General features: G+C 46.6%; 1 protein-coding gene across 1 annotated transcript in view; it reads right to left on the minus strand.

The window, feature by feature from the left end:
- Positions 1-13,515, minus strand: part of cacna1db (calcium channel, voltage-dependent, L type, alpha 1D subunit, b) — a 1,216,201-nt gene that overhangs the window by 273,507 nt on the left and 929,179 nt on the right. The window contains exons 29-30 of the mRNA XM_072472487.1: positions 9,918-10,076; positions 1,221-1,331 (exon numbers count right to left, since the gene is read on the minus strand). Coding sequence (XP_072328588.1) covers positions 1,221-1,331; positions 9,918-10,076 — 270 coding nt within the window. The remainder of the gene's footprint in view (positions 1-1,220; positions 1,332-9,917; positions 10,077-13,515) is intronic.

Raw genomic sequence — 13,515 nt, forward strand, 5'->3', positions numbered from 1 at the left:
TGAGATAATTTAATGGGGTAAATACTGGGAGAATGTTTCCACTTGTGGGAGAGATTAGAACCAGGGAACACAGTTTATGAATAAGAGTTGTACCGTTTTAGATGTACAAGAGGAGAGGTTTTTTTCTCTCTCAGACCAGATCATTGAATTTATCCAAGGTAGAGTTAGACAGATTTTTAATAGACAAGGGAGTCAAGGGTTCTGGGAGGCTGACAGCAAAGTGGAGCTGACTACAGCCAGGTCAGTCATGATCGTATTGAATGGCAATACAGGCTCAAAGTGCTGAATGATCTGCTCCAAGTTCTATGTTCCTATGATCCTACTTTAGAGAAATAAATTGTATAACAAATTTAATATGAAAAGCACAACAAAATTAGGCATACACCAAGCTAAATTTTTCACTCGTGTCATTATCACTTTTTTGTGTTAAATATTGATTTCAAAATGTTTTGTTCTGGCGGGTAGCATTATTGGGTTATATTGATTTAAATCTCAAACTGGAAATCCTAACAATAAATCCTAATCAACTGTGTGTAAGTTAATATCCACAGTATGGACCTGCACTCTAAGGCCCAGCATAAGCAGCAGGGGGAAAAAATCAGATAGCTGTATGTTACTTTTTCCTATGAATATGATATATTGCATGCCCAAAAATTCAAATCTGGATCAGGTATCTATGTACATTATGGACAAAACCAATGAAAAAAAAATGAGGTGTGAAAAGATAACTTCTTACTCCTCCATATTGTTGTATTTACATCGATCCAATGGGAAATTCTGTCATATGTGTCACAAGACAAACACATTAACAGGTTAAATAAACACAGACTGTAATTTAAGTATCATTGTTTTTAATTAGAAATATTAAAATAATACAACATCTCTCAGATTGGCAGCAGGCATTGTTGTTGAAAACACCCTGATGAATTTACTGTCAGAAATACTATAAATTGGGTTATTTTCAAGTGGGCTTTGTGCCTTCTAGATTTCATGTTTGCTATTTTACTGTGAAAATGATACCTATGCACACGTTTTCCATGTCATCATGTTACCAACACGCTCATATTAGCTCAAAATTTAATTGAAAATCCATCCGTAAGTTTCCTCTCAAGGAACTGGAAACATGTGAAAAAGATAACAATTTACAGTGGATCAACTGATGTAGATTTCCATTGTCTGTTATTTTCATTTGATTATATTAGGTTATAAAAAATGCTTACCATTGGCTTGAAAGCTATGAGTTTCAAAACCATTTCAACAGTGAACACAGCAGTGAAGACCATGTTAAGGATATCCATTGTGTAGTTGAAAAATGGAGATTGTTCATAATGCTAAAAACACAGACAACAATGTTTTACAAGAATATGAAATTACACATTATAGTTTCCGATTTAAGGTTTTGTACTGTGGGTGACATCCTTGATTGTAAGACAGTGCTAATACAGGATTTGTGTATGGTGTGTGATAGCTGAGTCTTCTTTCTCCTAAATCTTGTGCATCGATTTAGCCAACATAGTGAGGTGCATTTTCAGGCTTCCTCCCGGGCCATCTAGGTTCTTTGCATATGTAAATTAAGGGCCTAATGCCTTACTTTATGTCCACTCTGGAAATTGGGAGCAATTGGACCTATTCCAATCATCTTTTTCTGGGCGTAGATGCAACCACACTCAATCAACAACAAAAAAATGATACCTTATTAATTCTGATCCATGTAACAGAATTGATGGCACTGTAAGCTCCTTCATATATAAACATGATATTATGAATCAATCTGATGCAGATTTGTTTTCATAACTAAGGATATGCTGGGGCGATTCTCCAATATTGGGCCCAAGTGTTCACGCCGTCGTGAACGCCGGCGCGAACCGGGCCCGGGCACGACGGATTCTGGCCCCGACATGGGGCCAGCATGGCGCTGGAGTGGTTCACGCCGCTCCAGCCTCCTTACGTGGTGCCAAATGGGCACCGAGCCAACCTGCACATGGGCGGGGGACTTCTTACATGCGCCGGCCCCGACCCAACATGGGGTCGATGTTCAGGGGCCAGCTGCGCCATAAAGTAGGCCCAGAGGGAGAGAGGCCGGCCCGCCGATCGGTGGGCCCTGATCGCGGGCCAGACCCCATCGGAGGCCCCCCCGGTGAAGGAGCCCTCCCCCCCCCCCCTCCCACAGGCCGCCCCCCGACCATTCCCGCAGAGTTCCCGCCGGCAGCAACCAGGGGTGAACGGCATCGGCGGGACGCTCGGCCTATCCGTGCCGGAGAATCGGCGGCCCCGCCAATTCCAGCGGCCCGCGGCCGGCCCTGCGCCAAACGCGGCGGCACAAATGGCGCCGATTCTCCGCACCTCGTAGAATCGCGCGCCAGCGTTGGGGCGTCGTGGCGTGGTTGCGGTGATTCTCCGGCCTGGCGCGGGGCTCGGAGAATCGCCTCCGCTATTTCTGAGTGATAAACTTAATGAGCATATGAAATATATAGCTGCCTCATGTTGTCCAGTTGCTAGACTATGGTAAATCTACAATGTTTTGATTCCAGAATAGTCTTAATGCAAACATTCTTTGGGAAAAGTGTGAAAATTTCTATGATTGTATCTTCTTTTGTCCCTTTTTTACAAAATATATATTTAAGCATGGGTTTAAATGTTCCCTACTGGTTAAGAATGTTAGTTTGTAAAGAAAATCTCAATAGTTATCTAATAGGAGAAATATTTACTCTTGGAAGGTAAAGTATGCACGTGTTTGGGACTGCCATAGTTTTAAAGCTCAAAAAACACAAGAATGAAATAAAACATTTTTTTTTATTCGTCCATGGGACGTGTCCGTCGCTGGCTGGGCCAGCATTTATTGCCCATCCCTAATTGCCCTTGAGGGGACAGTTAAGAGTCAACCACATTGCTGTGGGTCTAGAGTCACATGTAGGCCAGACCAGGTAAGGGTGGCAGATTTCCTTCCCTAAAGGACATTAGTGAACCAGATGGGTTTTTAAGACAATCGACAATGGTTTCATGGTCATCTTTAGACTTTTAATTCCAGATTTTGTATTGAATTCAAATTGCACCATCTGCAGTGACGGGATTTGAACCTGGTTCCCAGAGCATTACCCTGAGTTTCTGGTTTACTGGTCCAGTGATAATACCACTACGCCACCACCTCCCACTTTTAGATCATTGAACTGTTTAAGTATTATAAATTAAGCAATGCTAGGACCGTGAACGGTAGCTCCTTAGCACTCAGTATTACAGCACAATGAAAGTAATTTAATCTCCAAAATGACTATTGTAGCGTGTATGCAAATTTCTGGTGTAAAACATGCCAATGGCCAATGGCTACGCAGGGAGAGTCTGACAGATTGTGGCATCAATCAGTGTGTCGTGCTGATTTAATGCCATTTTGGGGCCCACTGATCCAGCTAACATCCTCTCTTAACCTTGCAAGGCTGAATATGCTTCATCAGCAGAAAGGAATAGATTCTGGGACTATTTAAAGAGATCAGCAACTACTTCCATGTTAGTTGATGATTGATATCTACTGACTGTTGCTTTGATTGCATAAATGTTCAGTAAGTGTTCAATAGTTTCTAGAGTTCTTTAAAGTTGCTAAAGTCCACAGGGAACGGTGTGGCATTTGCTGTAGGACTTTATCCTGATTCAACAATAAATCACTGGATCCCAGACATGGGTGCATGTCCCTTGAACTGCAACATGACTGGGGGAATAAGCAGATGTGACACAGAGCAGGACATGCTGTAGGAAGAGGGAGAAGAAGCGGAAGATGGGTACTCAACAGATGATCATAAATCAGGAAGCAATTCCCTCCCTGAACCTCAATGAAGAACAGTTTGTCAGATTCATTAAACAAATCACTGATATCTACCAATCCCAAATGTAACCTCAGAGTAGGGCAAGGATGGCGTTGCCTGTGACTGTGGTGGTGATCGAGCTCCTCCAGGCTGGAGCAAGTGATATTGGCAAAATCACCCAATTTGTTATGCACGGTTGCAAAGGGAGGTCGCTGAGACTCTGACTTCCAAGAGAATTAAGTTCATTTAATTCTCTTTCACCAGAGGGAAGCAGACAGAGCAAGCAAGTTGCATCATGAGGATTGCAGGCTTCTCCATGGTACCACTGACTGAACACATGTCGCTTTGCGGGCACCGCTTGTAAACTCTGCAAAATAGCAGGCTCCTAAATAATAAGGCGCAGCAAGCAATGAACAACCCAAAAGAGGTACCACTTCCTGAATATCCAGCTGGTATGTGACCATGAGCAGAAATACATGGTCAGTGCCCAATATTCTGGCTGCAGTCTTCATACTATCATTCTGCGGCAGTCCATTGTAATAGCTGCGTTTAAGCCATAACAACAAACCTGAGGGGCAATAAGGGCTTTGACAAAGTGGCTCATGACTCTGATGTTGACCACATACCTGAGGGCAACACAGGCCATGTTACCACATGAAATGTGACAGAGCAGGGTGGTTAAACAATGCTTCTGATGCCTGAACCACTCAGAAGGTTGGCTGAAATTTTAGGAAGGGTGTGAGAATATTTGCGGAGAGGTGTTGTATTCTGCACAAACTTGCCTTCATGGGAATACAGCCACCAGATATATGGCAACCAGTTAAGGAGGAGAAGAGCGAAGAGGATGGGAGGAGGCAACTAACACAGCCCCTCTCTGGCCAGCCTGTTCATGATCGGCTTATCTAACAGTCATACCAGTGAACACAATGCAACTTCCCATTCACCAACAGTGCTGCACCTTCCCTTCTCTTTCTTGACCACTGGAGCATTTGCTTGACCACAGTGCTAAAATAAAAGTCACCACAAAACAAATATTCCGAATCTAATTTATAAATCAAATCTTGCCATATTGCATATTAATGTCAACTAATTACCATTGTGCATTCCCTCAGTACAAGTGTTTATTTGCCTGTCTTAGTGCTCCTATCAAATGCTACCCCAGTCGTTGCAGCATGGCTGATGGAAGGCTGCTGACTTTCAATGGATGAGACTGCAGAGGACTTAGAGGATGATCTCACGCACCTCTAGAACTTGAAGGCCTGGCTTTGGATTGCACTGTCTTGACATGAGTAGCAGTAGATGGGCAGTCTGGTTGACAGACTGGGCACTCGCAGAATGGCAGTGGTGCAAAGAAGATGGTTGTTATTCTGAGCCAGGACAGCAGATTAATGCTCCACAAAGTCACTGCCACTCCCCCAGGGACACAACTCTGCAATCCTACTAATTTGTCAGAGGACAATTTGCTGCGAAAAACTGCAAGCCCCTTTCAACAGCTATCTGCAACCATGATGGCAGTTTGTCCAATAGCAGTTTGAGCTTCCACGCAGCATCCAGACATTGGGTAGATTCCGCATATGCTGTAATGGAAGCTGAGACATCAGCCAGCAGATATTACATCATGTTTTGATCTACAAGTGTCCTAAAAGATTTGGCTATCACATCTCTCTCATCCAGTATGGACTGGATGAGCTCCAAGCTCTAGTTGGTGCTGCATCCCTCTATGTGCCTTGACATGGACCCAGGCTTTCTGGCATGAAGCATCATGTGCACATTTATCAAACTTCTTCCCTAGGCTGCTTCATCAAAGTCCTTGCCTGAGTCCTCTGCAGTGGAACTTGTTCAGACCTTCCAATGATCTGACACCTCTGCTACCCTTTGGCCCAGCTCCAGTTTATTAATGCCCACGACTTGCTGTTAAGCTATCCTCTAAAATATGTGCAGTGTCCATATCTGAAGAGTTTGTGGGGAATTACATTTGAAGATGTTAACTGACCGTGATCACCTGTGTGAGGTCACTGGACTTTTTACAGCAGTACATTCCAGTCCTCGGCTAGATTCCTGGTATTGCCCACCAGGGTTATTTGATTCCACTGTCTTCAGGAGGTTTGGCTGGAGTGCTTACCAGCTCATGGTGGTTAGATGACATCTCTCCTCCTATCTGCTTTCTACAACAAGGCCTTCAGTGTAGAGTGCAGTATCAGAAAATCTCAGAGTTGGTTCCCTGCCATATTCTGCCGCTCACTTTTAGAATGACTTCCAGCATCTGGTCAGGCCACAATGCACTTTCCCTTTAAGTAGTGCAGGCTGCTTTTACCTTGTACAAGTTGATGCACGATCAATTGCACAAAGATTAAAGTTGGGAACAACTGTGGCTTTATTACAGTCAGATGCGTGGCCTCCTGCTGCAGCTGGCGAAACCGAACAGAGCGAAGATGGTGCTGAGGGCCTTGATGACGGTGGCAGACGTCATATCAGGGCATGGGATGGTGAAGGGGAATCTGGAGTACTCATCGAACACACTTAGAATGTGCGTGTTACGGTCGGTGGAGGGGAAGGGCCCTTTGAAATCCACGCTGGGGCGTTCAAAGGGGTGGGAAGCCTTCACCAGGCGCGCACGGTCCGGCTGGTAGAAGTGCGGCTTGCACTCCGCACAGACCTGGCAGTCCCTGGTGACTGTCCTTACTTCCTCGACGGAGTAGGGCAGATTGCGAGCTTTGACCAAATGGTAGAATCGAGTGACCCCCGGGTGACAAAGGCTGTCGTGTAGGGCCCGGAGTTGGTCCACTTGTGCGCTGGCACATGTATCTCGGGAGAGGGCGTCGGGGGGCTCGTTGAGTTTAACGGGGCGATACAAGATCTCGTAATTATAGGTGGAGAGCTCGATTCTCCACGACAAGATTTTATCATTTTTGATCTTGCCCCACTGTGTGTTATTGAACATGAAGGCTACTGACCGTTGGTCCGTAATAAGAGTGAATCTCTTACCGGCCAGGTAATGCCTCCAATGCCGCACAGCTTCAACGATAGCTTGGGCCTCCTTTTCGACGGATGAGTGTTGAATTTCCGAGGAATGAAGGGTGCGGGAAAAGAATGTCACGGGTCTGCCTGCCTGGTTTAGAGTGGCGGCAAGGGCGACGTCGGAAGCGTCGCTTTCTACGTGGAAAGGCAGTGACTCGTCCACTGCGTGCATCCCGGCCTTGGCGATGTCTACTCTGATGCGGCGAAAGCATGTTGTGCCTCGGCCGCAAGGGGCAATTGGGTGGACTGAATAAGTGGGTGGGCCTTGTCCGCATAGTTTGGGACCCACTGAGCGTAGTAGGAAAAGAAACCCAGGCAGCGTTTGAGGGCCTTGGGGCAGTGGGGGAGGGTAAGTTCCATGAGGGGGCCCATGCGGTCAGGGTCGGGCCCGAGAAGTCCGTTTTGGAGTATATAGCCGAGAATGGCTAACCGGGCCGTGCTGAACACACACTTCTCTTTGTTGTAGGTCAGGTTGAGAAGAGTGGCAGTGCGGAGGAATTTATCGAGGTTGGCATCATGGTCCTGCTGGTCATGGCCACAGATGGTAACATTATCTAAGTACGGAAAGGTGGCCCGCAAACCGTACCGGTCGACCATTCGGTCCATCTCTCTTTGGAAGACCGAGGCCCCATTTGTGACACCGAAAGGGACCCTAAGGAAGTGGTAGAGGCGACCGTCATCCTCGAAGGCAGTGTATGGCCCGTCCGACTTCCGGATGGGGAGCTGGTGGTAGGCGGATTTCAGATCAATTGTTGAGAAGGCCCGGTACTGAGCAATCTAATTGACCATATCAGATATGCGTGGGAGGGGGTACGCGTCGAGCTGCGTGTACCGATTGATGGTCTGGCTGTAGTCCACGACCATCCTGTGTTTCTCCCCAGTTTTAACCACTGGGCTCTCCAGGGGCTGTTGCTGGCCTCGATAATACCCTCCTTAAGCAGCCGCTGGACTTCGGATCTGATGAAGGTCTTGTCCTGGGTGCTGTCCCGTCTGCTCCTAGTGGCAACGGGCTTGCAATGCGCAGTTAGATTGGCAAAAACGGAGGGGGGATCGACCTTGAGGGTCGCGAGGCCGCAAACGGTAAGGGGGGTAAGGGCCTGCCGAATTTGAGGGTGAGACTCTGGAGGTTGCACTGGAAGTCCAGGCCCACCAGGAGTGCAACGCAGAGATTAGGAAGGACATAGAGGCGGAAGTTACTAAATTCTACGCCCTGGACCGTGAGGGTAACTGTACAAAAACCTCGGATCGGGACGGAGTGGGATCCGGAGGCTTGGGAGATCCTTTGATTGGCAGGGTGGACCGCAAGGGAGCAGCGCCTTTACGTATCTGGGTGAACGAAGCTTTCGGTGCTCCCGTAGTCCAGGCAGGCACGAGGTCGCGTGGCCGTTGATTTTAACCGTCGTCGACACGGTGGCCAGATTGTGGGGGCGAGATTGGTCCAGCGTCATTGAAGCGAGCTGTGGGTAGCCATCGGATGCTTCGGGTGGCGAGCGTGTGCGGTTTCGATGTCGGGATGTCCGTAGACCCTGTGGGGGACAAGATGGCAGCGCCCATGGTGCGCACATTGCGGGGTCGGGACAAGATGGCGGCGCCAATGGTGCGCACATTGCGGGGTCGGGACAAGATGGCGGCGCCCATGGCTGGAGGGGAACAAGATGGCGGTGCCCATTGGTCGCACATGGACCCGGGAGGAGAAGATGGCGGCTCCCATTGTGCGTCTGGCGTGCGGGAGGGGGCGATAGCGGGCGCTATTGCAGCGACTGCGCGGGTCTGGTACACCGCCGCAAAGTGGCCCTTTTTACTGCAGGCTTTACAAACTGCAGTGCGGGCCGGGCAGTGTTGGCGGGGGTGCTTCTGCTGACCGCAGAAGTAGCAGCGGGGATCCCGGGGTGCGCGGATCGGCGCAGGCGTATTGGGAAGGTAGGGCCCCGGCTGAGGAGGTCGGCGTTGGGGTCCCGGAGGGATAGGAAGGAGTAGAAGGGTGGGCAGCGCGGCGGGAGGGGTACGATTGTACGTTACGGGATGCAACCATCATGGAGAGCGCCAAGGTTTTCATCTCCGCCAGTTTGAGCGTGGCCCCTTCCAGTAATCGTTCTTGGATGCGGTCCGATGCAATCCCCATCACGAAGGCATCACGCATGAGGAGATTTGCGTGTTCGCGGCTGTAACGGCCAGACAGTCACAGTCCCGGACGAGTGGAATTAGGGCCCGCCAGAAGTCTTCGATGGACTCACCAGGTTGTTGCGAGCCGGTGGCGAGTACATGCCTGGCGAAGAGCGTGTTCACCTTCTGCGCGTAGTGTTCCTTAAGGAGTTCCATTGCTTTTGTGTAATTCGTGGCGTCTTGGATCAACGTGAACACACTGGAGCTCAGTCTGGAGTACAGGACGTTTATCTTCTGAGCCTCCGTTGGGTCGGGGTCCGCAGCCTTGATGTAGGCCTCAAAACATGCTAGCCAGTGACTAAAGTCTTTTCTGGCGACGGGCGAGTGCGGATCCAGCTGCAGGCGATCTGGCTTAATTCTGATATCCATTCTGTGGAAAATCTGACTGTAATAAATTGATGCACGATCAATTGCACAAAGACTAAAGTTGGGTACAACTGTGGCTTTATTACAGTCAGATGCGTGGCCTCCTGCTGCAGCTGGCGAAATGGCAGGGCACTGGAGGTCATGCATATTTATACAATTCTCCGTGGGCGGAGCCATCCGGCAGGAGCTGCCGGCGAACCTGTAGTGCAGGTCCTACCTTACAGCTCCTATTACAGTGGTTCACCACACACGTCTCTCACAATCTTCTGTCCCTACACAGGTGTGCAGCTAATTGTACACTAAGTTCTGGCAACACACTTCGTGTTAATTTCGTACACTCATTTAAATTATTAAGCACAAAGTTTGTGTGCTGGAAGCAACAGGCATGAAGCAATGTGCATCACAACTCCAATACCCATCTTTGGCCCTGGCAAACTTCATGACCTACATCTTCAAATTAGTTGTGGAAACAGTACGTTCTTACATTTTCTACACCATGATTTATAAACACAAACACATTTGCAAAAACCTACAACAATTAGGAATGTTGAGTCTATGTTTTAGTATTCTTCCTACCTGTACAGCCAAGCAAAGCGTGTTCAATATGATGAGGAGAAACATGATGTATTCAAACCCAGTTGAGTTTACCACGTACCAAAACTTATACTGGTACGGGTTCTTTGGGATGTATCTGCGAAGTGGTCTGGCCTTTAGAGCATACTCTACACATTGGCGCTACAGAGACAAAAAGGTTTCCCGTGATCAAACAGTATGACATCACACATAAGAAACTTTAAACTCAGAATATTTTCTCAGAAATCTATAATAGCATAATAAAAAAACCTTAAATAAAATATAATCTATTGGGCATTCAGTTCCGTTATTTTATAAAATATTAGGGGTAAAAATGTCTTTGCCAACAGCACAAGGGCCATAGTAAATGACTGACTGTGGGCTAGGTTTAAAACTGCTGTCTATTCACTATTGCCCACTTTGTACTGTACAACAAACTTGACACATTATTGTTTTTCATCAGCTTCTCAATGTCTTTTAATTACAGCAATGCACTATAACAATCAACCTCAGAAATCTGCAAATAATCTATCCCTAAATATTTTTACAACCTCAACATTTAAAAAAAAGTACTGAATTTTTATACACTTTGATTAGAAGTTTCATGTCATCAAAAGTTTTATTTCTTTAGTGAATAGGTCTGTTGATATTGCAAATTGTGTGAATGTGTGTGTAAATTGTTTTTTAAAAATCAATCAGACTAGGAAAGTGGTTCTCAATCTTTTCTATGTCATGACACACCTCTATGCTTTAAAAAATATTTGACACCACCTCCTATTTTCTCTGCCGCCTTCCCTTACTGGAAACTTTGTTTTTAACTTCTCCCTGACCTCGTTCCTGTTTTTTTTAACCTCCCTCTGTCTCTCTCGCTTCCCCCAGGGTTTTTGTGCCCTTTTTGAGTTTTCACTTTTTGTGCAGCCCCGTGGGGTATTTGTCTTCAGCTCCAAGACCAGTTGGTCATGTGCATGGACATGACCAACATACAAAATCACGCATGTGCGGATCTTTCCCAGCCGGCGCATGCGCGGGAGACCCAAGCTTCGTTGAGTCTCGAAGATCCCAACCACAGCGTTGAAGACGAAGGTTAGTTTTAGTTTAATTATGTGAATTGTGAATAATTTAGAATCTTTTTGTGGCACACTTAGGGAGTCTTCACGGCGCATCAGTCGCATACAGACTGGGAACCACTGGTCTAGGATGCAGTGATCTATTTCATATTCAGCATCCCGTTACTTGGTTGATGAAAGTGACGCATCAATTTAGGCAGTTAGTGCCAGACCTCCCTTTAAAACATAACATGTATTTACATTACACTTTTGATGTAGAAATATATCCCAAGGTATTTCATTGAGAAAAATTCCATCCAAATGAGGCAAACCATTCAAAATTACATCTAGGCCTGAAACTCCAATTCCCAGGGGAAAATCTTAACTTTTCCTTTCAGGTGGAAAAATGGTGATAGAAGATTGTTATACATTGTATATTATTGAATGGCTGGTCTACGCCTTCCAGTTTATCGCCTGTTGGTGAAAGTTACAATCTTTCCCATCATTTTATGATTTGAAATAAAATGCTCCTTCATTTAGAACAACACTGTTTTAAAATGCATCCTCAGCATTTCTGTATAACACTATTGATATACAGAGCATGGATTTTTAAAATGAGCCAAACTGAATTTGGATCTCATAATAATAATATTTTGACCTGGCGCTGTGAAGCAACAATGCTAACCACTGTGCTACCGTGCTGCCCATCTTGAACTGCCATCCAAAATTTGTCACACTTCTAAAGTTTGCAATTTAACTGCTTGACAGACGGTCTTCAGGTGACAGAATGCTAAATTGCTGGAGAATTAAAATCAACCGTGACGATGAGAGATGAGTTTGGACCTGCTTGTCGCAGTACCTTTGCATACTTAGACCATCCATTCCCTTTGGAATCTTCCAGTCTCACCGTGTCTTCTGGCTGCAAAGGTTGGAGTCTTTCCACGGGTGTATCGCAGAATACCTTCTGCCTCCTTTTTTGAGTGTTCAGTCATCCCTCTAACATATGGTTCACTGGTTCATGAGGAATATGGGGCAAGGTCGTTTTCAGTTGCCTATTCATCAGCATCTGAGCTGGCGAAAGCCCATTGATTAGTAGTGCCGAACGATAACTTCGGAGCACGAGGTAAGTGTCATCTCGGCTATCTAATAGTTTTTTCAGGAGCTGTTTAACGATATGAACGCCCTTCTCAGCCTTGCCGTTCGACTCAGAATAGAGAGGACTGGAGGTAACATGTTGGAAATCATATGCCGTGCAAATTCATATCTGTCCACAAATTCTGTCCATAAATTCTGTCCACTCATAACTATCAAAACAGGGACCATTGTCACTCATGACCACATTCGGTATGCCTTGGCACACAAAAATCTCTTTAACATTCTTTTTTTTAAAAAATATATTTTATTGAAAATTTTTGGCCAACCATCACAGTACATTGTGTATCCTTTACACAGTAATATAACAGTATAAATAACAATGGCCTGTTTTATAAACAAAAAATAAATAATATCTAACAAAAAACGAAAACTAACTCTAAATGGCAACTGCCTTGTCTCAGATAAACACTCTCCAAAAATATGATTTGACAGTCCAATATACAATTAACCTATACATATTATACATATATATTAACGGACCTGAGAGTCCTTCTGGTTCCTCCCCGCCCCCCCCCCCCCCCCCCCCGCCCCCCCCCCCGCCCCCCCTTCCCGGGCTGCTGCTGCTGCCTTCTTCTTTTCCATTCCCTCTATCTTTCTGTGAGGTATTCGACGAACGGTTGCCACCGCCTGGTGAACCCTTGAGCCGATCCCCTTAGGACGAACTTAATCCGTTCCAGCTTTATAAACCCTGCCATGTCATTTATCCAGGTCTCCACCCTCGGGGGCTTGGCTTCCTTCCACATCAACAGTATCCTGCGCCGGGCTACTAGGGACGCAAAGGCCAAAACATCAGCCTCTCGCGCCTCCTGCACTCCCGGCTCTTCTGCAACCCCAAATATAGCCAACCCCCAGCTTGGTTCGACCCGGACCCCCACTACTTTCGAAAGCACCTTTGTCACCCCCACCCAAAACTCCTGTAGTGCCGGACATGACCAGAACATGTGGGTGTGATTTGCTGGGCTTCTTGAGCATTTCGCACACCTATCTTCCACCCCAAAAAATTTACTGAGCCGTGCTCCAGTCATATGCGCCCTGTGTAACACCTTAAATTGTATCAGGCTTAGCCTGGCACACGAGGACGATGAGTTTACCCTATTTAGGGCATCCGCCCACAGCCCCTCCTCAATCTACTCCCCCAGCTCTTCTTCCCATTTCCCTTTCAGCTCATCTACCATAATCTCCCCCTCGTCCCTCATTTCCCTATATATATCTGACACCTTACCGTCCCCCACCCATGTCTTTGAGATCACTCTGTCCTGCACCTCCTGTGTCGGGAGCTGTGGGAATTCCCTCACCTGTTGCCTCGCAAAAGCCCTTAGTTGCATATACCGGAATGCATTCCCTTGGGGCAACCCATATTTCTCGGTCAGCGCTCCCAGACTTGCAAACTTCTCATCCAC

The sequence above is a fragment of the Scyliorhinus torazame genome, chromosome 13, assembly GCF_047496885.1.
Source record: "Scyliorhinus torazame isolate Kashiwa2021f chromosome 13, sScyTor2.1, whole genome shotgun sequence".
Lineage (NCBI taxonomy): Eukaryota > Metazoa > Chordata > Chondrichthyes > Carcharhiniformes > Scyliorhinidae > Scyliorhinus > Scyliorhinus torazame.